Raw genomic sequence first — 26,078 nt, forward strand, 5'->3', positions numbered from 1 at the left:
GGGCGACTACATTTCCCAGTGCGCATTGCGGCTAAGTAGGCCGTACGGGCCTATTGATTTCGATGCGTACATAAACTACGTAAATCCCGATTCGCGGACGACTTGCGCAAACGACGTAAAAAATTCGAACCTCGCGGCAGGAACGGCGGCCATACTTAACATTGTTATTCCACCTCATAGGTGGAATAACTTTAGGCGGCCTATCGCGTACGGAAACGACGTAATGCGACGGTGTAGGCCCAGCGTACGCTCGTGAATCGTCGTGAATCGGCGTATCCCCTCATTTACATAATCTAGGCCGGCCGCAATGTAAGCGCCACCTAGCGGTAAGCCAAAACATTGTAATCTAAGATAGGGCGGCGCAAGCCGTCCTATCTTAGATATGTTTAAGTGCATCTCTGTTAGAGAATACACTTAAACATAGGTCGGCTTAGATTCAGAGTTAGGTCGGCTTATCTGTAGATAAACCAGCCTAACTCTTTGTGAATCTACCTAATAAAGATTAAAAGATTAAATTTTAAAAATATATGGTTGATAACAGACAAGTAAAGCATTACAAATCCATGTGATAGATAGATAGATGGATGTGGATGCCTGTGTGTAGAGCTCTCACCCCTGAAGCCAACGTTTCTGGTAAACGAGCCCTATCAAAAATAGTTATCGCGTACGATAACTATTTTTGAATATTTGTTGTACTCATGTATATATATGTTTTACTAGATGATTGGCTCTACATGTTTGAAAAAAACCCTGAAGAAGGGCTTGTTAGCCAAAAACGTTGGGTTCAGCTGTGAGAGCTCTCCACACAGGCATCCACATCCATCTATCTATCACATGGATTTGTAATGCTTTACTTGTCTGTTATCAACCATATATTTGTAATCCTTATGTGTATATCAATAAAAAGCCATATATTTTTTACTCAAATTGTACTGGTTTTCTCAGTCACTTTTAAAGTCCCATCCTCCAAGGGGGTTGTTATTTTGCTTATCTAACAGGGATGTGGTGACTGTTAAACAATTTTCTGTGAATTTGGGAATTTCTTTCTTCCTTTATTGGGAAGAGGGCTTGGAGCTAGACCTGACAGGCTTGTAGGACACCTGCCAACAAAATTGTGTTCCAGACTTAGAATTGCAGAGGGGATCTAAGAAGGCCTATGTAGAAAGCGTAGCTACAAAAGCGCATCCCCCTGCGGCAGCCACTGAAGGTTTACACAGGAGTTCTGCTGACCAACATTTAAGCCAAAGGATCCTCTGCATCCTGTGGAGGCTCATTCTAGAGATCTGATGAAGCTTATCCACCAAGCCGCTCACGTAGTGGTGTAATACCAAAAGGTAAAAACGTCTAGGTGGTGGAGAATGAAGGAACCTGTTAAGATGAAGCTAGAGTCTTGACCCATGTGCTTAGTTCAGATAGCAAGAGTCTAACAGAAGGTAATGGAGGCATCTTGCATGGTAGGGCACATTAAAAAAAAAAAAAGATTTTAAAAGAGCCTCTTATTTTTTATCCACTACGTCCTTGAACGTGGGATTATCCTCTACAGAGTTAGCGTTTTATTAAGACAAGAGATGGCAGGGTCCACCAGAGGGACTGTCTAAATTCGTAGGAAGCCCTCCTTAATAGGATATTCTCCAATATCATTCTCGGCCCTTATTTCACAGGCTTTGCTCTTGCTTCTGTCAGTCAAATCCTTCAAGCAAAGAGCAGGGGGTAGAGTGGAGCCACAATGTGTTAGTCAATAGACGTGCACAGCTGGCTTAGGGTTGAGCCCAATAGCAAGTGGCTTACCATGGGGGAATACAGAAAAGAGGAAAAGCCCAGATTGCTGGCTGGGGACCCCAGAAAAGGGGGTTCAGGGCCACTCTGTGGTAAACCATTACACAGAGATGGTAAGTATGACATGTTTGTAATTATTAGAAAAAAAACCTGTACAATAACTTCAAAGACTAAAGATCCTACTTCTCATACTACATGACTAAGAAACAAATATTTGTACATTATGGGCCAAATCCACAAAAGAGATACGCAGGCGGAACTGCTGTTCCGCCTGCGTATCTCTGTGCCTAACTTTGGGAGCGATCCTCAAAAGGATTTTTCCCAAGTTAGGCAGAAGATCCGACATCCGTAATTTAGTTACGCTGTTGAATCTTCGGATGCAGTACCGCATCCGCCGCTGGGGGCACTTCGAGTCGAAATCCCTCCTTGCGTATGCAAATTAGTAGTTACGGAGATCCACAAAGCTTTAGGCATTGTGTGATTTGCGTAAGTTACGAATTTGCTTGCGCAAAACTAAGGTTGGTTTTATATGGACTAACTTTAGTAGACCATGCAAAACCATACCTTTTTTTCGATCGCCGCGTTTTTTTTTTAAATTTTTTTTTTTTTCCCGTCGCAACTTTACGAACCTGACGCTATCCACAAAGCCCGACGTAAACTACGTATGCGCGATGCACGTCGGGAAAAATTACGTCACACGCATGCGCAGTCCGTCCGGCGCGGGCGCGCGCCCTAATTTAAATGGGAATCGCCCATTTTAATTAGGGATCGCTTAAGATGCAAGGAGATCAGCTACACTGGCGCAATTTTAGAGGTAAGTGCTCTGTGGATCGCTACCTAAAATACTAAAATTGCGCCAGTGTAACTTTTCTGCCTAAAACTAAGATCCGCAATTTCTTTGTGGATTTGGCCCTATATTTCTTTAGAAAACCAAATGTGTAAAACTATTTCTGCTACATTCATAACATTAAATCTCATGGCTGAACTAATTTTATGCTGCTGGGAGATGTAACCATTTCTTTCCAATTACCTTTTTTGCGGCATATTGATTTTAATAAGTTGCAAATGAAGTGATTATCAATAATTGTTCAGCAGTATGAAATTTAAATCTCCCATGTAGTTAAGCCATAATAGCCTGCTGTCATACTTATGAGGAGGACCTGCCTTGCTACTGTGATAATTGAAAGGCTCTAAGGGGATTTGACATCTCCTTTTAGGAGGTGATTTCTCAAATCGGCATGTGTTGTTCAAGATAAGATAATGATAATGTAACTAAATATCTATTGTCTATAAAACATAGCATCATATGGCTTATTATGATTATAAAATGTATAGTTTTGAGACATCCACAGAAGGCTAAAATCCTGACCCCCCAAAACATGTCTGTTGGATGACATTTTTGACCCAACCTAAAGCTCTCTCCCTAAGGCTACATTCACACTTTCACTAGTAAGTTTAGCTTTTCTAAAGGAGAAATGATATGATCACTTTTTTCCTGTGTTTCTATGTTCCTTCATGAACCCTGTTAGTGCCACAAAATCTGCTGTTACTTTCCCCAGCTGCTGTGGTTGGGAAATGGAGCAGGATCTGTACTCTGTTAACTACAAAAAAAAACTTTAGAACAATCAATGTTTTCATGCATAATGTTTCCGATGTGTGCGTACATTCATATGTTAGCGTATGTGGGAATGGTGGGTGGTATAACATTTTTTAAATCCCCTCCCAAAAAATGTTATACCACCCACCATTCCCACATACACTAACATATGAATGTACACACACATCGGAGCCATTATGCATGAAAACATTGATTGTTTTATACATGTTACATATTATTGCCCACGCTGGAGTGAGAGCAATATTTCTAGACTAATTATTCACTGTCAATTTCAAACTAATTGGCTGTAGGGGAATTTAAAGCATCGTCTAGGGAACATTTAGGTTACCAAAGTTTGTCCCTGTTTCACCATCACACACAATTTTAAGACTTGACATGTTGGGTATCTACTTACTCGGTGCAACCTCATCTTTTAGATTTTATCAAAATACCAGGTAATATAATGTGTTTTATTATGTATTTTTTACTTACATTTTGCACTTGAAAAACTGTTGCTCTAATATTGTGTGACATTAAACATTGGAACTAACACTATTTTATTCTCCAGGGTGTCTGCTTTTAGAAAATATATAATATTTTGGAAGTTTTAAGTAATCTTCAGGCCTAAAATGATTTTTTACATGTGTGCAAATAAGGCAAACATGGCTCTGACAGTGACAGTGTTAAATTGGGTTTAGCTGTGTTCAGCCTTGTTTGGAGTTTCTAATCAGATCCTGGATGCACAGAATTCTGTTTGCTGAAAACTAAGCCAAACTAAGCACAACTAAATGAAGGTAAACACAGAGACTGAATGACATCATTGAAACATCATTACCTAATGCTAAAATGGCATTAACTGTATATGCATATAGACAAGACCTCAGTTTGAATGAGGTTTAATAGTTGTAGAATAATAGCCACACAAAGTAGCATTTACTAGTCTTTCCTTGGGAGAATCCCCAACCACATAACATAGCACAATCAATTATATTCTTACAGCTAAGGATATCTAGACTTAACCTCGTACAAATGGTACGATTGTTGGCCAACCGAGACCCTGATTTCTGTCAAAAGAGCCTGTGCCGGGATCTTGTCTTGCATACTAACGGTACACAATTGTCGTGCCACAAACATGAACGTAGTGACGTACTACAAGGATTTTCAGCTCTTGAGCGCCACCCTTTGGACCCTTTCTGTTAATTTCGTGTTTGAGCATTGATTCCAAGCATGCGTATTTGTACTTTCGACTTTTGTGTAACGAATTTGTGTACATCCAGTGACATGGGAGCCGGGGGTGGGGAAGAGTCTTGCTGTCTGTGTGAATGGATGCAGCAGCAGGACTTTGGAGTGTGCACACACGAGTGCCCCCATGGAATGCGGCTCTCCATGGGGGCACTCGTGAAGGGGAGGAGCCAGGAGCACCACGGGGGGACCCCAGAAAAGGAGGATCGGGCTACTCTGTGCACAACCCTTGCACAGAGCAGGCAAGTATGACATGTTTTTTTTTCTTTTTTAAACAAAGCTTTACAATCATTTTAAACATTAATGGTTCCCAATAGAATTTGTAAAGAAAACCGCTGAACTAGTATACTGGCCCCACAATACATGTTAACTCACTTTCTTGTCATCATATGAAATGTTTCTGATGTCACCCCATTTAAATGATTCCAATGGTGTTATTTTGTTGTCTTTACTATATATATGGATTCCTTTAGCATCCACTCCAAGAAGGATATCTGAGTCATTCTTGGCCAGCTGAAAATGAATAAAAAAAAAATTGTGTTCAATATACTCTGTTCATTTTTCCCCACAAACTAACATGCGACCGCTACTTTCAACCTTTAAATATAAAATGTTATGATGCATATTCATTTTTCAAACTTTTGCAGTAAGCAAATATAGCCTATATTGTGCTTTACATAAGTATTCACCTTTTGGCTTTTCCACATATTGTAATATTATTACCTAGAATTAGAATACATTTAGCTGGATTAAAAAAAGTTCCTATAGATTACATTTTTTTTAAAGTAATATTTAGTACATACAGTCTACACACCCTTGTTAAAATTTCAGGTTTCTGTGATGTAAAAAAAATTAGACAAAAATAAATAATTTCAGAACGTTTTCCACCTTTAATGTGACCTATAACTGTACAACTAAGTTGAACAACAAACTGAAATCTTTTAGGTGGAGGGAAGTGAAAATAAAAAAATAAAATAATATGGTTGTATAAGTGTGCACACACCCTTAAACTAATACTTTGTTGAAGCACCTTTTGATTTTATTACAGCACTCAGTCTTTTTGAGTATGAATCTATCAGCAAAAACACTCCAAATCTATCAGATTGCGAGGACATCTCCTGTGCACAGCCCTCTTCAGATCACCCCACAGATTTTCAATCTGATTCAGGTCTGGGCTCTGGCTGGGCCATTCCAAAACTTTAATCTTCTTCTGGTGAAGCCATTCCTTTGTTGATTTGGATGTATGCTTTGGGTCCTTGTCATGGTGAAAGATGAAGTTCCTCTTCATGTTCAGCTTTCTAGCAGAAGCCTGAAGGTTTTGTGCCAATATTGACTGGTTTTTGGAACTGTTCATAATTCCCTCTACCGTGACTAAGGCCCCTGTTCCAGCTAAAGAAAAACAGCCCCAAAGCATGATGCTGCCACCACCATGCTTCACTGTGGGTATGGTGTTCTTTTGGTGATGTGCAGTGTGGTTTTTACACCAAATATATCTTTTGAAAACAATGGCCAAAAAGTTTAACTATGGTTTCATCAGACCATAACACATTTTCCCACGTGCTTTTGGGAGACTTCAGATGTGCTTTTGCAAAATTTAGCCGGGCTTGGATGTTCTTCTTTAAAAGAAAAAGGCCACTCTTGCCACTCTACCCCATAGCCCAGACATATGAAGAATGCTGGAGATTGTTGTCCTATGTGTACCACACAATGTAATGTGATTCCAGGAGACAGGCAGGTGGACAGGGCCATAGAAACCCACCAGCAGGACCAATATCTGCTCCTTTGTGCAAGGGGAAACAGGATGAGCACTACCAGAGCCCTACAAAATTACCTCCAGTAGGCCACTGGTGTGAATGTCTCTGACCAAACAATCAGAAACATGAGGATGGCCTGAGGGCCCGACATCCTCTAGTGGGCCCTGTGCTCACTGCCCGGCACCATGGAGCTCGATTGGTGTTTGCCATTGAACACCAGAATTGGCAGGTCCGCCACTGGTGCCCTGTGCTTTTCACAGGTGAGAGCAGGTTCACCCTGAACACATGTGACAGATGTGAAAGGGTCTGGAGAAGATGTGGCGATCGTTATGCTGTCTGTAAAATTGTTCAGCATGACCAGTTTGATGGTGGGTCAGTGATTCAGCGTGGAAACCCTCACTCTGCAACTTCAAACAAATCCCCAGGACACCGTTCACATACTACTCTGCTATAGACCACCTGGACCAAAGGCGCATCTCCTCACATCATTGACAGAATTCAACTCAACCTATACCTTAAACATCCAACTTCTCCTGTTACTTGGGGACTTCAACCTCTTCACACCTGCATTGACCACTTGGAAGGATTAGGTCTGCAGCAACTGGTATGCGGGCCCACACATGTTTTAGGTCACACTCTCGATCTTATCTTCAAACAAAATATGGATATCAACATACTGGAAAATGAGCCCTTACCATGCAATCAAATTCAAAATCACTACAAACACCCTCTTAAAAAAAAACGATAAACCAGTTAACAACACACTGGACAAGATCCCAGAAGAAGATCCACTCGGAACTCTTCAAAACTACATTATTGAACAAAATAAAAACAATAGTACAGCGTCAAACAGCAGCGGAAACAATCAACTCCATCAACAAAGCTCTACTACAGACAGAAGACATAGTAGCTCCGAAACGCAGAACGCTCATCCGGAAAAACAACTCCCGTTGGTTCAACGACGAACTCACGTTGTTGAAGCAAGAACGCAGAAGAGCGGAAGCAGCCTGGAGAAGAAGCTCAACCACACAAGGAGGAAAACCACACAATTTATAAACTAATTACCAAGAAATATCACAAATAAATCTTTAAAGCAAAAAAAGATAATTTTTATAATATCCTCGCAAAAGACCGTAAACGTCCCCGCAAACTCTTTAACTTAGTCGCTCAGACCATGAACCCAGCCTGCTTAGAGGCTACGAATTTTGAATCACAAGATTTTTGCAACGAATTGTCGGATTATTTAATTAAAGCGGAGTTCCACCCAAAAGTGGAACTTCCGCTTGATCCACTCCTCGCCCCCTTACATGCCACATTTGGCATGTAATTTTTTTGGGGGGGGAGTGGGGGCTTTAGGAGGAGTGGGACTTCCTCTCCCACTTCCTCCTTCCGCCGAGGGGCTGCTAAGGCGAATAGTCTAATCGCCTTTAGGCAGCCCCTTCCTGTAAGTGATCGCCTGGAACACGTGACAGGTCCCAGGCGATCGCCTGTCCAATCACATGGCGCAGCGCCACTCGCGCATGCACAGTGGGTGCCCCGCCGTGAAGCCGAAAGCTGTCACAGCCGGGTGCCCACACTTAGAATGAAGACGCCGGCCGGAGAGGGGGGGAGAGGAGCGGAGCCCTGGCCGGCGCGTCGCTGGAACTTGGAGCAGGTGAGTGTATGTTTATTAAAAGCCAGCAGCTACACTTTTTGTGTCTGCTGACTTTTAATAAACATTAAAAACTACTGGAACACCCCTTTAACAAAATTGAAAAAATATGTGAAATTTTTCAGCAAAAGAGAACCTCTACCCACTCCCCTTTAAATCAAAAAGGCAATATTAATACAAATATGCCGCAATCAATGAAATTTACACTAAAGTCAATCTCCATCGACACCACCAAATAGATCATCGGTACCCTGCGAGACAGTACATCGCCTAATGATATCATTCCCACTAAACAGTTGAAAGAATGTGCCGATATTTTGGCACCGGCTATCACGCACCTCATAAACCAATCATTTAAGGAAGGCATGGTGCCGACCTCCCTGAAACAAGGCATAATTAAACCCATTCTAAAAAAGACTTGCTACGACAACATAGACGCCCCCGCCCATTTTGGGACAAACCATCACCCCTAGCAGCAAAGTCAAAAGTCTCGGAGTCACTTTTGACTACGACCTGACAATGGATGCACAAATAGGTTGAGTAGTCAGCGGATCCCACCATCTGCTGCGCCTGCTACCTAGACTCATTCCCTTCATCCCAAAAGAAGACACAGCAGTCGTGGTGGGAACAATAATCAACTCCAGACTCGACTATGCAAACGCTCTTTACCTCGGACTCTCAAAATATCAAATTGCTCATCTACAAGGCGTCCATAATACGGCGGCACGACTTGTAACAGGAAAAAAAACTGGGAATCAATCTCTCCCTCCCTCAGGTCCCTCCACTGGTTGCCCGTAAAAGATCGAATTACGTTTAAAGCGCTCTGCCTGATGCACAAATGTGTACAAGGAAGTGCGCCCCAATATCTATGTGAAAAATTTAAATGTCACAACCCCAACCGCGTTCTCCGATCTACCAACCAAAATCAACTCCAAATACCCAAGGCCCGCTACAAGTCCAAAGGTTTGACGAAGATTTGCAGTCCAAGGACCTCGACTGTGGAACACTTTACCAACCAGTATCCGAACGGAAGTGAATCACCAGGCCTTCAGAAAAAAACTCAAAACCCACCTATTCTGAAAGCAAAGAAAAATAGTAGGAAATGGATACCAAGCGCCTTGAGGCGATTCAGTTCGCATGTGTAGCGCTATACAAGTTTTTCACTCACTCACTCACTCACTCATGGTCTGGGGAGGCATATCCATGGAGGGATGCACAGACTTCTACAGGCTAGACAATGGAACCCTGACTGCCATTAGAGATTGGGATGAAATCCTTGGACCCATTGTCAGACCCTACGCTGGTGCAGTGGGCCCTGGGTTCCTTATGGTGCCGACAATGCGCGGCCTCATGTGGCAAGAGTATGCAGCAAATTTCCTGGAGGATGAAGGAGTTGATACCATTGAACGGCCCCCCACACTCCAATAGAACACCTCTGGGACATTATGTTTCTGTCCTTTTCCGACGCTGCCAGGTTGTACCTCAGTCTGTTCAGGAGTTCAGTGATGCCCTGGTCCAGATCTGGAAGGAAATACCCCAGGACACCATTTGTCATCTTATTAGAAGCATGCCTCCATGTTGTCAGGCATGCATACAAGCACATGGGGGCCATACACACTACTGAGTACAATTTTGAGTTGCTACAATGAAATTTGAGAAAAATTGACTATCCTACCGCATAATTTTTTCACTTTTCTTTTTGCGGGGTGTCTTTGAATTTAGCCCTTTGTAGTCCTCTGTTGATAATTTTAATTTCCATCAAACGATGTGGCATTCTTTCGTTCCTAACGCATTACCCAGTTCATATCAGAATAGATATCCAGTATGATATTTGTCCCCATTTAGATAGATTTTTTTTGAGCAGTATATATTGCATGTCAATGCCTGGATAAAAACATATTTTTAAGTCAGCTTGAAAGAGCTGTCAAAGGAGCTAGAGGCACGGTCATTAAAAAAACCCTTTGTGGGTATATTTGTTTTAAAAATGAAACATGCATTACTCACTGTGATGGGAAAATAGTTCACACCATACATGTCCAAGTCTTGTGCAATTTTTAAATAATTCATCTCTGCTTCATCCCTACAAAATGTGAACATTGTATATATCATTACATAGAACATACTTCAACAAGAATCTATTTGTTCTGATTTGTGTAGTATTCAGACAAATCCCAAACAAAAATTATATTAAAGTGTATACAAACCCAAAAACCAAAATGTCATATATTGCAGATTTCTAGTCCTTACAGTTGGTGGCTGTATTAGTTTTTCATTTCTTATTGGTTGTTTTCCTTTTTTTTTACATTTTTGAGATTTCAGTTCACTGTACAGCTACAGATACAAGCACACAGGATTTGTAGCAGGATTAACAGGATTTGTACTTGGGAAGATCTACTTAGTTTGAAAAATGAAAACTAATGCTGTTACCACATCTAAAGATTGCAAAGCAGCAATTTATTAAATGTTTTATTAGTTTAAGTATGCAGTACTTTATTTATTGCTTGCTGTATTTGTACCATAGTTTCATTCCTTTTGCTGGTTGGCTTATTCATTTATTCTTTTGCCATACGTTTTTATTAAACATCTGCTACATTACCAATCAAGAAATCTCATTCCCACTATTCATCTAGAGCAGTGGTCTCCAAACAGCGTCTTTCAGGCTGTATGTGACCCTTTGCTTGCCTTTCTCCAGCCCCTGAGGCACCATTCCATCCACTAACACCAATGAGGGGGTACTATTCCTTCCTCTAACATCAGTGTTGGAGCACTATTCCTCCCATAGACACCAACAATCGGGTACTATTCCTCCCCTAAATACCAACAATGGTGCACTATTCCTCCCACTGATACCAACCATGGGGCACTATTTCTCCCACTAAAACCAATGACGGTACATTGTTTACTGCCACTGATGCTGAGGCATTTTCTACTCCCACTGGCCACAGTCTGGCCCTCCTAAAGCCTGAAGGACAGTTAATTGGCCCTTTGCTTAGAAAGTTTGGAAACCCCAGATCTAGAGCATGTTGGATCTTGCTCAAAGAATCTAACAATGGAATATTTCCTGGTCCATTTTAGCCTGCTTCATCTTAATCGTTACTCAATGTTAATCATACCTAGAAATTCCTCTGTGACCTGCATGCACAGCTGTTATTTTGTCCTGCCACATTTCTGATGTCATCTGATATTGCTGCAGAACCTAAAAACAAAAACAGATACCGGTACTTTATCGAAAACTAAAGACTATAACTATTTTACCGATTAATTGCCCAGTGACAATAACAGTATAATACATACTCGTTGAGGCAACAACTCATCTTGAGATAGAAATCCAGGCTGGTGTATGCTATGGTTATAGTCACCATACTGCAAAAAAAATAGTGTGTTGTATTATTAAAAGACCTGAAAAAATACTTGGTAAAATCAGTCTTTTCTTGAACATAGGGCCAGATTCACAGCGGAGATACGACGGAAGTATCTCAGATACTCCGTCGTATCTCTCAGAGTATCTATGCGGCTGATTTATAGAATCAGTTACGCATAGATATCCCTAAGATCCGACAGGTGTAATTGTTTTACACTGTCGGATCTTAGGATGCAGTACCGCGGCCGCCGCTGGGGGGAGTTCGCGTCGTAAACCAGCGTCGGGTATGCAAATTAGAAGTTACGGCGATCCACGACGGTTTTTCCCGTTCGCTACGTCGCCACTAGTCTAGTTTCCCGTCGCAAAGTTAGTCGCCGTTTTCGGTGCCTTAACTTTACACAGCAAACTTATTGCTGTATAAAGTATGGCCGTCGTTCTCGCGTCGAAATTTAAAATTTCACGTCGTTTGCGTAAGACGTCCGGGAATACGGAAGTACGCTACGCACGTCGCCGATCGAAAACATGACGTCAGTTCGCGCAAAGCACGGCGGGAATTCCGAAACGGAGCATGCGCAGTAGGTCCGGCGCGGGAGCGCGCCTAATTTAAATGGCACACGCCCCTTTAAATTACGCGGGCTTACGCCGGAGGCCGCCGGCATAATTTTTCACGCAAGTGCTTGGTGAATCAGGCACTTGCGATGAATAATTGCGGCGGTGTAACATATCTACGATACGTTACGCCGCCGCGATTCTACCTGAATCTGGCCCATAGTGTTTAAGAAAAAATGATGCTTAAAAATCAATGTGAAATTAATATTGCTGCTAATATTTCCATGTCCACTGGGAAGATTAGTGAATAGGAGATATCTAGAAATATCAGCCAATCCCCAGACTGCCAATTCTTCAGGGGTACCAGCTTTTCACTCCAAAATGGTATGCCAAGTGAAACCAGTAATATTGATCTGCCTGTTTGCACCAGACTATTGTTTCAAAATAGAGAAGAACAAGATAAATTAAGCGTGGTGCTAAGAAGCATGCTCCACAGGTGTAGGAGCAGGACTTTGATATAATATAAAATATACTGTACGGACATAAGTTTGTGAACGCTTAACTATCACATCTATATAAGCTTGTTGGACACCATATTCCAGAACCATGGACATCAATATGTCTACGTTTTAGGGTCTGATGAGGATTTTGGACGAGAAGACCTGGTAATCAGAATTCCAAATAATTCCAAAGGTCATCAATAGGATTGTAGTCAGATGTCTGTGCTAGCTACTCAATTTATTTTCACCAAACTCATCAAACTATTTCTTTATAGACCTAGGGGCAGATCCAGGTAGCGCGGCGCATATATCCACCAGGCGTAGCGTATCTAAGATACACTACGCCGCCATAACTTTTTTTTTTTTTTTCGAATCCTCAAAGAATTCGTGCCCTAAGTTACGGCGGCGTAGTGTATCTTTGGCGGCGTAAGGGCGGGGATTTCAAATGGATGTAATGGGGGCGTGTTTTATGTAAATACGTTGTGACCCGACGCAAACAACGTTTTTTTTTAACGGCGCATGCGCCGTCTGTGGGGGGTATCCCAGTGCGCATGCTCGAAATGAAACCAGAACAAGCCAATGTTTAAGACGGTGACGTCATTCTACGAAAATCCCTATTCGCGAACGACTTACGCAAACGACGTAAACAATTCAAAATGCGAGGCGGGAACGACGGCCATACTTAACATTGAGTACGCCTCATAATAGTAGGTTTAACTATACGCCGGAAAAAGCCAAACGCAAACGACGTAAAAAAATGCGCCGGCCGGACGTACGTTCGTGGATCGCCGTAACTAGCTAATTTGCATACTTGACGCGGAATTCGACGGAAAGGCCACCTAGCGGCCGGCGGAAAAAATGCATCTACGATCCGACGGCGTACTAAGACGTACGCCTGTCGGATCGATCCGAGATGCAGTCGTATCTTGTTTTGTAGATACAAAACAAAGATACGACGTGCAAAATTTGAAATTACGCGGCGTATCAAGAGATACACCGGCATAATTCTTTCGTGGATCTGGTCCCTAGTTTTTAAGAAAGTGTCCCAGTTACGCTCAAACAGAAAAGTACCACCCCAAACTGTTGCCATAAGTGTACAGTTTCTAAAATCTAAAAGGGTAACTGGCCAAAGTAAAACAAATGATCACAGGCAAAGAAAATTAAAGCCTGCGCAGTTCTAATTTATTCCTAACATCCACATTCTCACAATTTAAATTTAATTTGATCATGCTTTTTTCTTTTTAAATGAGGATTATGTATGACATTTCTTGGAAGCAATACAATTTTATAAGAACACTTTTTTATGGTCTCACCTTAGCTTGAACAGCATAGGAGGCCAAAAGAACAGATGCCTCTGGAGAACAAATGATTTCTTCATCCAGAATTTGTTTCTTAACCTAGTAAACGTAGACATATATTAAAAAAATTGCAAGAATCAGTTATTACATCTAAACTTTCTCCTTAATAAAACAAATGCAAATTTAAAGAAATAACAACCCTCTCTGTGTGCTTCTAACACTAGCACAGATATAGCAAAACGTAAAAAATCTATCACTCCTCTGTTGCTACTCCGCTTGCTCTGTATGTCATTTCTGGCAGGTCTACGTCTTACAAAAATCTATATTAAGATACGGCATCGCCTGTAGCCAATAGATGATTATATGCATACAGAAAGTACACTTACAGAGCAGTTTGTTAGGGACTCTCTCTATACTAATACTAGGTCGAGCCTTCCTTTGCTCTCAATTCTTTGTGCCATTTACAGTATTTTGCATTTCACAAACATTGCTTTGAGATTCTGGTCCATGCTGACATGGTTGCATCATGCAATTTCTGCATATTTGACAGCTGCACCTTCATCCTGCAGATCTCATTTTCCTACCTATTCTTGGGGTACTCTACAGCATTCAGATGCAGTGACTGGCCTAAGCAGAAAAATCAGGACTAGGCTAAGTTTTTTCAGCCTCAACTGTCCAGGTTTGATGAGCCAGTGCACACCGCAGCCTCAGTTTTCTGTTCTTGGAACCCTGAGGTAGATGGACTACAGCTGCAGAAAACCCTGTTAGGTTTTACTTGTTTATCTGCAGTCATCTCCTCTCTACACAACTTTAAAAGGGCAGATTGTGTTAAAAATCTTTCTTCATGGAGGGGCCTGGCCAGATGTAAGCCAGGACAGACAAGTGGTCTGTAAGCGCTGTGCTGATCCTGGATATTCTTCCTGACAGTGGCTCCTTTCTGTCAATTCACGGACTTCAGTTGCCTCTCTCTGCCTCCTGGAACCTTTAGGGACAGCACTCATGTCGGCAAAGGTCAGGGTAAGCCGCCCGAGACCCGAATCCTCAGTGCTCCGAGAAGGGGTGGGACATGTGCTCTCCCAGAGCCATCTTTCTTTCACCAAAAAAATGGAGGCCCCTTCACTTTCATACTGGAAGGGCATAATTAACAAGATTTTACCTTTGTACAGGGCCACATATTTCAGTAGGGTTTGTGCCAATAAGTTTGAAAAAGTATCGCAGTGTTGGCTTTCAGACACTGACACTCTTGGTTGAACGAAAGTTTTCTTTAGTATTACGGTGGAAGCCCTGACATATTTTACGCACAAGTGATTTGAAGGGTTTTAACCAAGGGATCCTTACTGTTCCTTATGGTTACTATACAATGATGATGATTAATGTAGCTGATAGGGCCCTTAGTCCTTCTCTAGTTTTCCTATGCACTTAAGGAACATTGCACAAATGGGAAAGCGGATGGGGGATTTTTTTCTTTGCTTGTACTTATACATACTTAGTTTTCTATGATAATGAGGTTACTAACTCAGTGAGATCTGATACCGGGTTATACCTTGTAATTTTGTATGTTTTGCATGTACTTTTCTTTGGTAAAATGTAATAAAAATAATTTTCCCCTAAAAATCTTTCTTCATCTGTCAGGAGCACAAAGGAGGGGCCGGAGAGACTGCAGTTACAGTGTGTGAGAGCTAATTGGAGGAAAAAAATACACCTCCTTCACACAGCAGAACAGTGTTCTGAATAGACAAAATACATTCTGAGCTCTTTCCCCCCTCCCAAAACAAATGTATTTCATGTGTCGGGAAAGCTTCTCAGAAGTGACTAAAGGATGAACGAAGCACCAGAGGGGAACAACACTTAGAGCTTTGGGAAGAGATAAGTAAACACTACAGATTTACTGTATGTGCTTTGCTCAAATTTCATGACTGAGGTTTACAACCACTTTAAATTATTATTATTATTATACAGGATTTATATAGTGTACAGTTACAAAACAATTCAATACAGGAGGAATAAGAGGGCCCTTCTCATGAGAGATTACAATCTAGGAGAAAGGGTCAAGTGACACAAAAGGTAATAGCTGTGGGGGATGAGCTGATGAAGAAAATAAAAGTACAGTTGTTAGGTGTAGGCATTGTCTAAAAGCAAACAGAGTAGGAAATAATCGGACAGATTGGGGGTAGGGAGTTCCATAGGATGGGAGAGGCTCAGGAAAAGTCCTGGAGGCGAGCATGGGAGGAGGTGGCGAGGGAGCTAGAGAGACAGAGGTCTTGAGAGGAACAAAAAAAAACATTAGGTTGGTATTTTGAGAATTTTTGGAAGCCAGTGGAGGGATTGGCAGAGAGGAGTAGCAGTTGGTTAGAGGGATAAGTCTGGCAGCAGAATTCATGATGGACTGAATGGGAGGATAGCCTATGTAAAGGTAAGCCAATGAGAAGGCAGTTACAGTAGTTGAGGCGAGAGATGACCAGGGAGTGAACTAGGAGCTTTGGGGTGTCATTGGTTAGAAAGGGGTGTATTTTGGACATGTTTCAGAGGTTGAGCTGGCAAAATTTGGACTGTGTAAATGTATGCAGGCTTGTCAGGCAACGTTGAAAATATAATCTATTACAGAGTAACTTTACTCACCTCCATTCCATTGATGCAAAGTTCACATGCTCCCTCGCTATTGTCAACATGTTTTGCTAGTTTCCTAGGGGTTCATGATCTTTGGCAAGCTCGACTGACCAGGCTGCGATGACGTAACTCCCACAGATGTGTATGGGAAATAATTTATCCTAGTACCTGGGCCTGGCAGATGTCGGATACAGTGCAGTTTGCAAGGAATGATGTAAGAATCCCAGCAGAAGAGAAAGAACCTTTCTGCTTACAAATGTAGGATTTTTCATATAAAATTCCACTTTGATGCCTGTGGTTTGGGAACTGCCAGGAACAAACCCAGGAGAGTGTAACTTTGCTTTGTTTACATCCAGCCTGTCTGCAGTTTGCCCTGTGTAGTGTAGTGAACAATTTTCATATCAGTGCTCCCTGGTATTCAGAGCTCTTAAACTGCTCTAAATAAAATCAGTGATGAAATGCAGTTGCAAAAGAAAACTAATTTCTGCTACTTCTATTTTTTTCATTGACGGCCCTTTCACAAAAATTTTCCGTAAAAGAAAGCTCTATTTATTTTTATATATGAAAGTTTATTTTTGCCATATTAAATGAACAGGGAACGTGTATTAATCACTGATGTAACCAACTGCATCTAATTTATCCAAACTTTTCATTAAGGTCAGCATACGTGTATTGTACAGAAAATTTAAATTATTTATTATGATCAAATATGGAAATCCATGTTGAACAGTAACAGTAAATGTGTCTCCAAATGAGTAATTGGCTCTGCATGAAGCAGACGTTCTCAATTATTCATTAGATTTTAGACACATTAAATTAGACTGCAGTTAACACGCACAGATGATATTTCCAGTTTACCATCAAATATTAGCTTCCATTTTATGGCTCATTAGCAGCTCATGTTAGAGTAACATTTAAGGGAATGAATGCGAAGCCATAAATTGAATGCAAATGCTTTCATTAAAAGGTAATTACACAGTGTGTGCAACCAGATCAAGACTGTTAAGGCATTCCACAGATCTACAACTTCCAAATCAATTTATTTTAAGCTAATTTTGTCTTATTTTAAGTTATTTAAATCTGTGTCTTTAGCATTTCACACTAAACACCAGGGCCCGGATTCACAAAGGACTTACGACGGCATATCTCCAGATACGCCATCGTAAGTCCGAATGTGCACCGTCGTATCTTCGCGCCTGATTCATAGAATCAGATACGCCTCACGGTTGCCAAGATACGAGCGGCGCAAGTCTCCTACGCCGTCGTATCTTGGGGTGCATATTTACGCTGGCCGCTAGGGGCACTTCCGTATATTTCAGAGTCGAATATGCAAATGAGCTAGGTATGCCGATTCACGAACGTACTTGCGCCCGGCGTATTAAAATACTCTGTTTACGTAAGGTGTCCGACCGGAGAAACTTAACCCCTCATAAAGCAGGGGTAAGTCATGTTAGGTATGGACGTCGGAAACATCGGAACAGCGTCGTATTTTACGTCGTTTGCGTAAGTCGTACGTGAATGGGGATGGGCGTAGGTTACATTCACGTCGACTAAGCATTGAGCCGACGTAATTTACAGAGAAAATTTGACGTGATACTGAACATGCGCCATTCGTTAGGTGCGTCATTTACGTGGGGTCACGATTCATTACCATACAACACGCCCCCTACCAGCCTAGTTTGAATTAGGCGGGGCTTACGCCGGCCCATTTACGCTACGCCGCCGTAACTTAGGGCGCAAGTTCTTTGTGAATATGGTACTCGCCTCTCTAAGTTACGGTGGCGTAGCGTATCTAGGATACGCTACGCCCGCACAAAGATACGCCCTCCTACGTGAATCTGGGCCAATGGATATATCTAAAGCCAGTACAAGCATAATGCAACAAGAAAGGTAACAAGTTTCTGTTTGTTCTGTGCAACAGGTCGAGAATGCAGAACCACAGTTAGGAGACAGTTGTCACCCTAAAAAAAGTGGTGGCTTATGCTCCATTTTTTTGTGGGGCAAAATTGCCCACCACCCCCCACCTCTTCCCCAGTTGGTCGGGGTCGCACCCCGCCCCCGGGTCACTCAATCATCAGCCCACTAGCACGGCACTTACCCCATCCAGGTTGCGGGCAGCGCTTCCTCCTCCTCGGCTTCACCCTGTGTCTCCTCCCCCTCCTCGGCAGGCAAATCTAATCGCTTCTCCTCTTGGCAAATCGGGTTCCAGGACCGGCTTCTTGATTGGTCAGGAGGAGAATCAGGAAGACAATAGCAAATATGAATTTGCTATTGTCACACAACTGGGTGGACTCAGGGTGCAGTGCTGGATGCATTGATTAGGGGGGCAGTGCCCCTGTGCCTCTTATAGATGGGCAGCTGCTGCCTATAACTATAACTCCAATTTCCAATAGAAAATGGAAAATATATCAATGTTTAACTGCTTCCCACCTGGAAAATGTACATAAATGTCCGGGACGGTGCTGTGTTGTTCTGGGCGGATGTACCCTTAAATCCCCCCAGAAGGGCACTCTGTTAGCATGTTAGCATTGTGTCCACTGAACACAGCCGATAACCAATCATGGTATTGGGCCACTGTGAACAGCGATTACAGTCAAAATAGTAAACAATGTTGTCATTCATGATGTCTTGCTTACAACTGTGTAACTGTGTGATCTCTGTGATTGGTCATAGTGATCACATGGTACCAAGGCAATTATATTGTCAAGACTGATAAATTTTCAAATATTCTGTATATACCATAGTTTGTAGACTCTATGGGCCAGATCCACGTAGCGCGGCGCATTGTTCCGTCCGTCGTAGCGTATCTCAGATACACTACGCCGCCGTAACTTACAGCGTATTTTCCGTATCCTCAAAGAATTTGCGCCGTAAGTTACGGCGGCGTAGTGTAACTGTGTTGGCGTAAGGGCGCGCAATTCAAATGGATGAGATGGGGGCATGTTTTATGTTAATACGTCTTGACCCAACGTAAATTACGTCTTTTTCTGAATGGCGCATGCGCCGTCCGTGGGGGTATCCCAATGCGCATGCTCCAAATTAACCCGCAACAAGCCAATGCTTTCGACGTGAACGTAATTCTACGCAAAGCCCAATTCGCGAACGACTTACGCAAACGACGTAAAATTTCCAAAATTCGACGCGGGAACGACGTCCATACTTAACATAGGATACGCCTCATATAGCAGGGGTAAATTTATGCCGGAAAAAGCCTTACGGACCGACGTAAAAAAATGCGCCGGCCGGACGTACGTTTGTGGATTGGCGTATCTAGCTAATTTGCATACTCAACGCGGAAATCGACGGAAGCGCCACCTAGCGGCCAGCGTAAATATGCACCTAAGATCCGATGGCGTACTAAGACGTACGCCAGTCAGATCTAGCCCAGCTTCAGGCGTATCTTGTTTTGTGGATACAAAACAAAGATACGCCGGAGCAACCTAGCAGTTACGTGGCGTATCAATAGATACGCCAGCGTAACTGCTTCGTGGATCTGGCCCTATAACTTTCACACAAATACTATACACTAATATGGGTTATTTTTACAAAAGAAATGTAGCAGAATAAATTTTGGCCTAAATTTATGAAAAAATTATATTTATTTTCAAAATGGCATGACGTTCTTTATTTATAAGCGTTTTGATATTTTTTTATTTGTAAAAGCAAAAAAAAAAAACTGTGGTCATTAAACACCACCAAAGAAAAGCTCTATCTCTCTCAATAAATGATAAAAAAAAAAAATTCCGTAAAGTGTTACATGACTAAGTAATTGTCATTCAAAATGTCACAGTGCTGAAATCTGAAATCTGGCCTGGGCAGGAAGTGGGTAAAAAGGTCTGGTATTGAAGTGATTAAACTGAGAAAATGTACCATTTTAATAAGTTAATTTTGAAATTGAGGGCAGCAAAATGTCTCAAGAAAGTTGGAACAGGACCATGTTTACCACGGTGTAGCATCCCATCTTCTTTTAACAACACTCTGAAAACGTCTGGGAACTGAGGAGACAAGTTGCTGCAGTTTTGGGAGAGGAACGTGTCCCAATCTTGCCTAATATAGGATTCTTTTTTTTTTTTTGATTTTCCAAATAAGTTTATCTACCCACACTGTCAGTTTTGCAGGTTCCCGGAACCCTGTACAATATAAATTATTAAAACCAGACCGCTGCACAGTGCTGTAGACATTGGCTGGGCAATTTGCAAACCCGTTTTGAAGCAACATGCGTTGCCCTATGATGTACCCCTCCAACCCCAGTTGCTCAGACTTTGAGTCCCAGTCGCATTGTTCTTTTATCCTCCCCTAGAGGGGTGCAGAGAAAAAGTGTACAAATAACCTAACTAAACAAAGCAGGTGTGATTTACAACATCACTCTGCAGTAACGAGACACCTTGGTGTCAAATGTTTCAATAAAGCACCATATTTAATTTTTTTTTTTTCCACAGAAGTGCATCAGTTAAGTGAAGGTTGATCCTTCATTGTTCTTTTTTAAAGAAAAAGAAAAAAAAGGCATGTAATGTAGGAACAAACTGTACCATTTTGTTCCATTTCGAAGGTGACTTTGCATGACAATTCGTTATTCAGTTAATTTACATGAGGACATCCTTAGAAGTGTTAATGGAACACAGCAGAGGTTCCTGAAAAAAAGAATGAGAGTCCTTGGAAAGATCAGTTTTAGAAAACGAAGAGGAAGAGATAATTTACTCGTACATACAAAAGGGCCATGCCGCCCTCCATCGCTGCGCTCATGTCACCTCAACCATTAAGTTGGATATTGGCTGAGGTTCTAGAACGTCATTATCCGGACCATTATGCGTTAGTTGGTGATGTTCAAAACTGGAACAATTGAAAGCTCCTTCTTGCTCGTGGATCTTGCGATGGGCTTCAAGGTGACCAGCAATACGAAAGGCTTTTCCACAGTCTTCGCAGGGGGAATTTGTGAATACGGAGGTGGTTATTATAGGCCATCAGGTTAAAGAATTCCTTTAGGCAGTTGGGGCACTTGTAGACACCGGTCCTATGAGTTTTTTTATGGTTAAATAGACTACTGGCATGGCGGTAAGACCGATCACACTGGTTACACTTGTATTTCCGTTCTTGAGAGGGTGGGAAATCCTGAGTTGGCTCCACCTTGCAAGAGTCTGATGTGTTTTCACAAATGTTTGTTTCTTCATCAGATGGCACTGCTGGAGAGGAAGACCGGAAAGAATGCGATTTTTTGTGTGTCCTTTGATGGTGCCTAAGTGTCAGTTTGCTGCTAAATTCACGATTGCAAATTGGGCATCGGAAGGGCCCTACACCCGTGTGAGATCTGATGTGACAGACCAACTTTTGGGAAGACCGAAATGCCTTTCCACACTCCACGCACTGAAATTTCTTCTTAACGGCATGAGTGCGGAGATGGTTTTTAATGGCCATAGGGTTGGAAAATTGCTTGTTGCATAACGAACACTTATAAAGTCCTTTCTTGTGAGTGTTCTTGTGGTTAAGAAGGCTTCCGGCATGCCGATAGGTGCGGCCGCATACATCACAACCATATGGGCGCTCTGAATCCTCTTTTGACAACGTTGTTTTTCCTAGTTCTTCGTTGTCAGGGTTTGGCATTTTAATGAGGCTTTCGCTACAAACATGTTTTCTTAACTCATCACTGCTGGAAAACAAAACGTCACAAGCTGTGCAAATCGGATCTTTTGTGAATGGTGCGTTGTTACCAAAATAACTGCACTGCTTCTTTGAATTCCTAGAAATGGGGCTACTTGATTTCCTGGATCTCTTACAAAATCCAGTGGATCTTTCAGCCTGATGATCATCTACAGTACTCGCTATTCGTTCTACAGGTGGTTGGGAGTTAGACTGGGACTCCTCTTGTGCATGAACAAACAGGTGCCTGGTTAGTTGTCTCTTCCATTTAAAAGTCTTTCCACACTGCAAACAATGATGCCTTTTTGCTTCATAGTGATTGCGTTCATGGTTCTTCAAGGCCATGAGATTAGAATAAGTTCTGTGACAAATGGGACAACTATAATAATATAGGATTCTAACTGCACAACAGTCCTGGGTCTTCTTTGTTGTACTTTTCGTTTCAAGGTACACCAAATATTTTAAATTAGTGAAGGGCCTGAACACCCAGACTCTTGGTTCACACTAGGGCGACACGACTTCCAGCGCGACTTTCAGAGGCGACTCCGACACGACTTGAACATGAACCACAGGGCGATCTGGGGCGATTTACAACACAACTTGAAGTCGTCTCCAGGACAGGAGACTTTCCAGTGGCCAATAAAACAACAATCAGCTCTGGGAGAGGGAGGGGGAGGGAGGGGTACAGGAGAGGTTTGGCTGAGAAATGTATGTTATCTTCCTGGAAAGTCGCTTCAGTTAAGACAGTGATCCGACTTCTGAGGCGACTTCCATTGAAATCAATGGGTACAAATCGCCTACAAGTCGGATTGAAGTAGTACAGGAACCTTTTCTGAAGTCGGATCTCCTTGAGTCGTGTGTATTAACACCGCTCCCATTCACTTCCATTGTTTTTCTCTACAGCGCGACTTGGGACGACTTGAGGCGACATAAAGTCAGATCGCAACTCGCCCCAGTGTGAACCCGCTCAGACTCTTCTATTATGAAGCCATGCTTTTGCCATGTGCTATGTGGTTTTACATGATCCTGTTAAAATATGCAGGGAAAAGATGTCATCTGGATGGGAGTATAAACTGCTCTACAATCTGGATGTATCTTTTAGCATTTATGGTGTCTTTCCAGTTGTGCAAGCTGCCCATTCCATACACACTAATGCACCCTATACCATGAGAGATGCAAGCTTTTGAACTGAGTGCTGATAAAAAGTTGAAAGGTCTCTCTCCTCCTTAGTTTGGAGGACGTGGACCCATGGTTGCCAAAAAGAATGACAAATTAAAATTTGCATGACTACAGAACACTTTGCCACTTTGCAACAATTTTGAATGAGCTTTGGCCCAGAGAAACAGCAGTATTTCTGGATCATGTATAGATATGGCTTCTTCTTTGCACGATAGCGTTTTACCTTGCATTTTTGGGTGGCATAGCAAACAGTATTCCTGAGCAGTGGTGTCGATCATGCTTGTTTTTAATGCAGTGCTGTCTGAGGGCCCAAAGATCACAGGCATTCAATATTGCGTTTCAGCTTTGTCCCTTATTTTTTCCTTGCGCACAGAGATTTCTACAGTTCCTCTGAAACTTTTGATGATATTATTTACTAAAGGCTTTGCATTAAGGAACATTATTCTGAAATTGTTTGACAATTTTTAGTCACAGCTTTTTGTTGCCCTGTCCCAACTTTTTCGAGATGTGTTGCTGACATCAATTTTAAAGTAACCTTATTTTTTTCTTAAAATGGTACGTTTTCATAATTTAAACATTTCATATGTTTTCAATTGTAAATAAAATATGAGTCTTTGAGATTTGCATATCATTGCATTACACCATCACAGCAAACTATCAAATTGAAGGGGTGAGAGATTTTCCAAACTTAGCAATAACAATAACACAACTGTTGGATGTCAATGAAACAAACATGTAAAGTTTGTTTCATTGACATCCAACAGTTGTGTTACAAGAACAGATTTTAAATAAATGTAATACATAAAAACAACATGTTGTTACCAACCAGCAGGCCAGGCATGTGGGCAGGTATCTATACCACAAAGGAACATCATGATTGTGTGCCACCTTTAAAATGAATACAAACCAAGATATTCTTATGTATAGGATGGATGCTTTAAGAAAAGGGCCCTAAAAAATGGATCCTCCTTCTCAAAACACCATTCCTAGCTGTCAGACACCAGGATCTACTAAACTATTGACACCCCAAAAAAGATGGATTTGAGAAATTAGCAGTTCTTCCCTTCAACAATGCAACATGTGTTACTGCAAAGCATATTGACGCTATATACTTTGCGGTTCTTTGCCATTAATTCTGAATAGAATCGCCAAAATCCATATACAGCATCAACCAGCACATTGCAATGTATTTATGTGAATAATCATGTCCTATGATGCGCTGGGTTGGCCAACAGAAATTAGTATGTTATTTAATGCACAGAGGAGCAAAAGGGGCTTATTGGAAGCGAATGGGCTGTTTCAACACAACACGATCAACGCTAGAAAAGTGCATGGACAGCATCACTTATTGGTTCCAGCTTCAGCATAACTGGATTTTAGAGGGAGTCATCAAAGAAAATACAGCATGGAATTCTGGGAGATGCATGCTTTTACAATATTATCTACTAAATGAATGTATTCAGTAGCCAATATCAGTGTGCGAATTGGAGCATAGATATTGTAAATCTTCTTTCCATGAAATACAGAAATTTTGTATGAATGAAGCATTCATCCTGGAAGATTGAAGGATAATTATATTGTACATTCCTTCTAGTTTTAAAGTAAAGTTTGAAATTGGAAGTATCACTTCTATTTAATTAGCTGTTATTTATATGGATTATGAAGAAATTCTAGTCTGCAGCTTTTGCTATGTAGTTCCATGTGTTAAAAAGACAAATTCAGTGCGTTTCATGCATCCCTGTGTGTCAGGGCAAGCCCTATGCTTGAAGCAGTGAAATGACACATTCCCATTCTGAACAAGTCTCAATATGCAAGCTTCATTGCTTCCCTAAGAATAAGGATAAGGAAACGAATGCCCATGAAGCCACGCTTTAAAGTAAAGAAACAATAAGCCAAAACACAATCTGCTCTAGGGCTTGTTCACATCATGTTCGTTAAGCTGCATATTTCTGCAACTCAGTGGGCATGGTGTGATCCAGCCTTGAAGATAAAAAGGCATTTGTACACAAATATCAACATTAATCTCCTGCCTGTAGTTACAGTATTATATTCAACATCAGTTGTCTTCGTTGCTTTCGAGTTAAAGATGCACCCTGTTTAGAGAAGAATCAGACAAACTCTAGCTGGACAGTTTTTGATTTTTTTGGCACCAGGCAAAAAAATTGTAGGGCAAAATGTGAAGATTAACATAAATATGAGATAACTTACATACAGTAACAGGCAGCCATGGGCATCCGCTCCATAGGGCAAGGGGGGGCAATTGACCCCCCCCTGGAAAATCGAGAAGGTGTTAAAGAGTCTAGCGGCCGCGGGCTGTCTGAGCGGTCTCGGCCCGGATGTCACACAGGCACAGCGAGCAGAGTGAAGCCGCCTCCCCCTCCGGTGTTTATGTGTACACAGGGGGAGGGAACCTGCTGTGCCTGTGACGCGCTGATGGCTGATCTGAGGTACTGAATGGGATGGGGGGAGGGGGGTCCGTCTGTGCTGAAGGGAGGTCTGTGCTGAAGCTAGGGGCCTGTGCGGAATGGGGGGGGTCTGTGCTGAAGGGGGGGGGTCCATCTGTGCTGAATGTAGGGGTCTGTGCTGAAGGGGGTCCATCTGTGCTGAATAGAGGGGTCTGTGCTGAAAGGGGGTCTGTACATCCTTTAGGCTATATTTATATGGGCATAGAGTGAAGCTGAATTATCTCAAGAGCTATTTCACACTGCCAGCTGACCGTGTTATCGGTAAAGCGCCACTAAAAAGCGGCGCGTTACCATCGGTTTAGCTGCGCTATTCGGCCACTAGCGGGACGCTTTTAACCCCCGTTAGAGTTTTAAGAAAGGGTTAAATGTGACTGTGTATCACCGCTGCCGAAGCGCCCCCTTCTAAAAAAAAATCAGCGGACGCCCATGCAGACAGCCACTACTTTTGGCCTACTTATGGCCTAC

General features: G+C 42.1%; 1 protein-coding gene across 1 annotated transcript in view; it reads right to left on the minus strand.

Annotated features, from left to right (window-relative positions):
* LOC120926631 (merlin-like) overlaps positions 1–26,078 on the minus strand; it is an 89,445-nt gene that overhangs the window by 21,177 nt on the left and 42,190 nt on the right. The window contains exons 5-9 of the mRNA XM_040336753.1: positions 13,744–13,827; positions 11,315–11,383; positions 11,134–11,216; positions 10,025–10,100; positions 4,991–5,128 (exon numbers count right to left, since the gene is read on the minus strand). Coding sequence (XP_040192687.1) covers positions 4,991–5,128; positions 10,025–10,100; positions 11,134–11,216; positions 11,315–11,383; positions 13,744–13,827 — 450 coding nt within the window. The remainder of the gene's footprint in view (positions 1–4,990; positions 5,129–10,024; positions 10,101–11,133; positions 11,217–11,314; positions 11,384–13,743; positions 13,828–26,078) is intronic.

The sequence above is a fragment of the Rana temporaria genome, chromosome 2 (genome assembly GCF_905171775.1).
Source record: "Rana temporaria chromosome 2, aRanTem1.1, whole genome shotgun sequence".
Taxonomy (NCBI): Eukaryota; Metazoa; Chordata; class Amphibia; order Anura; family Ranidae; genus Rana; species Rana temporaria.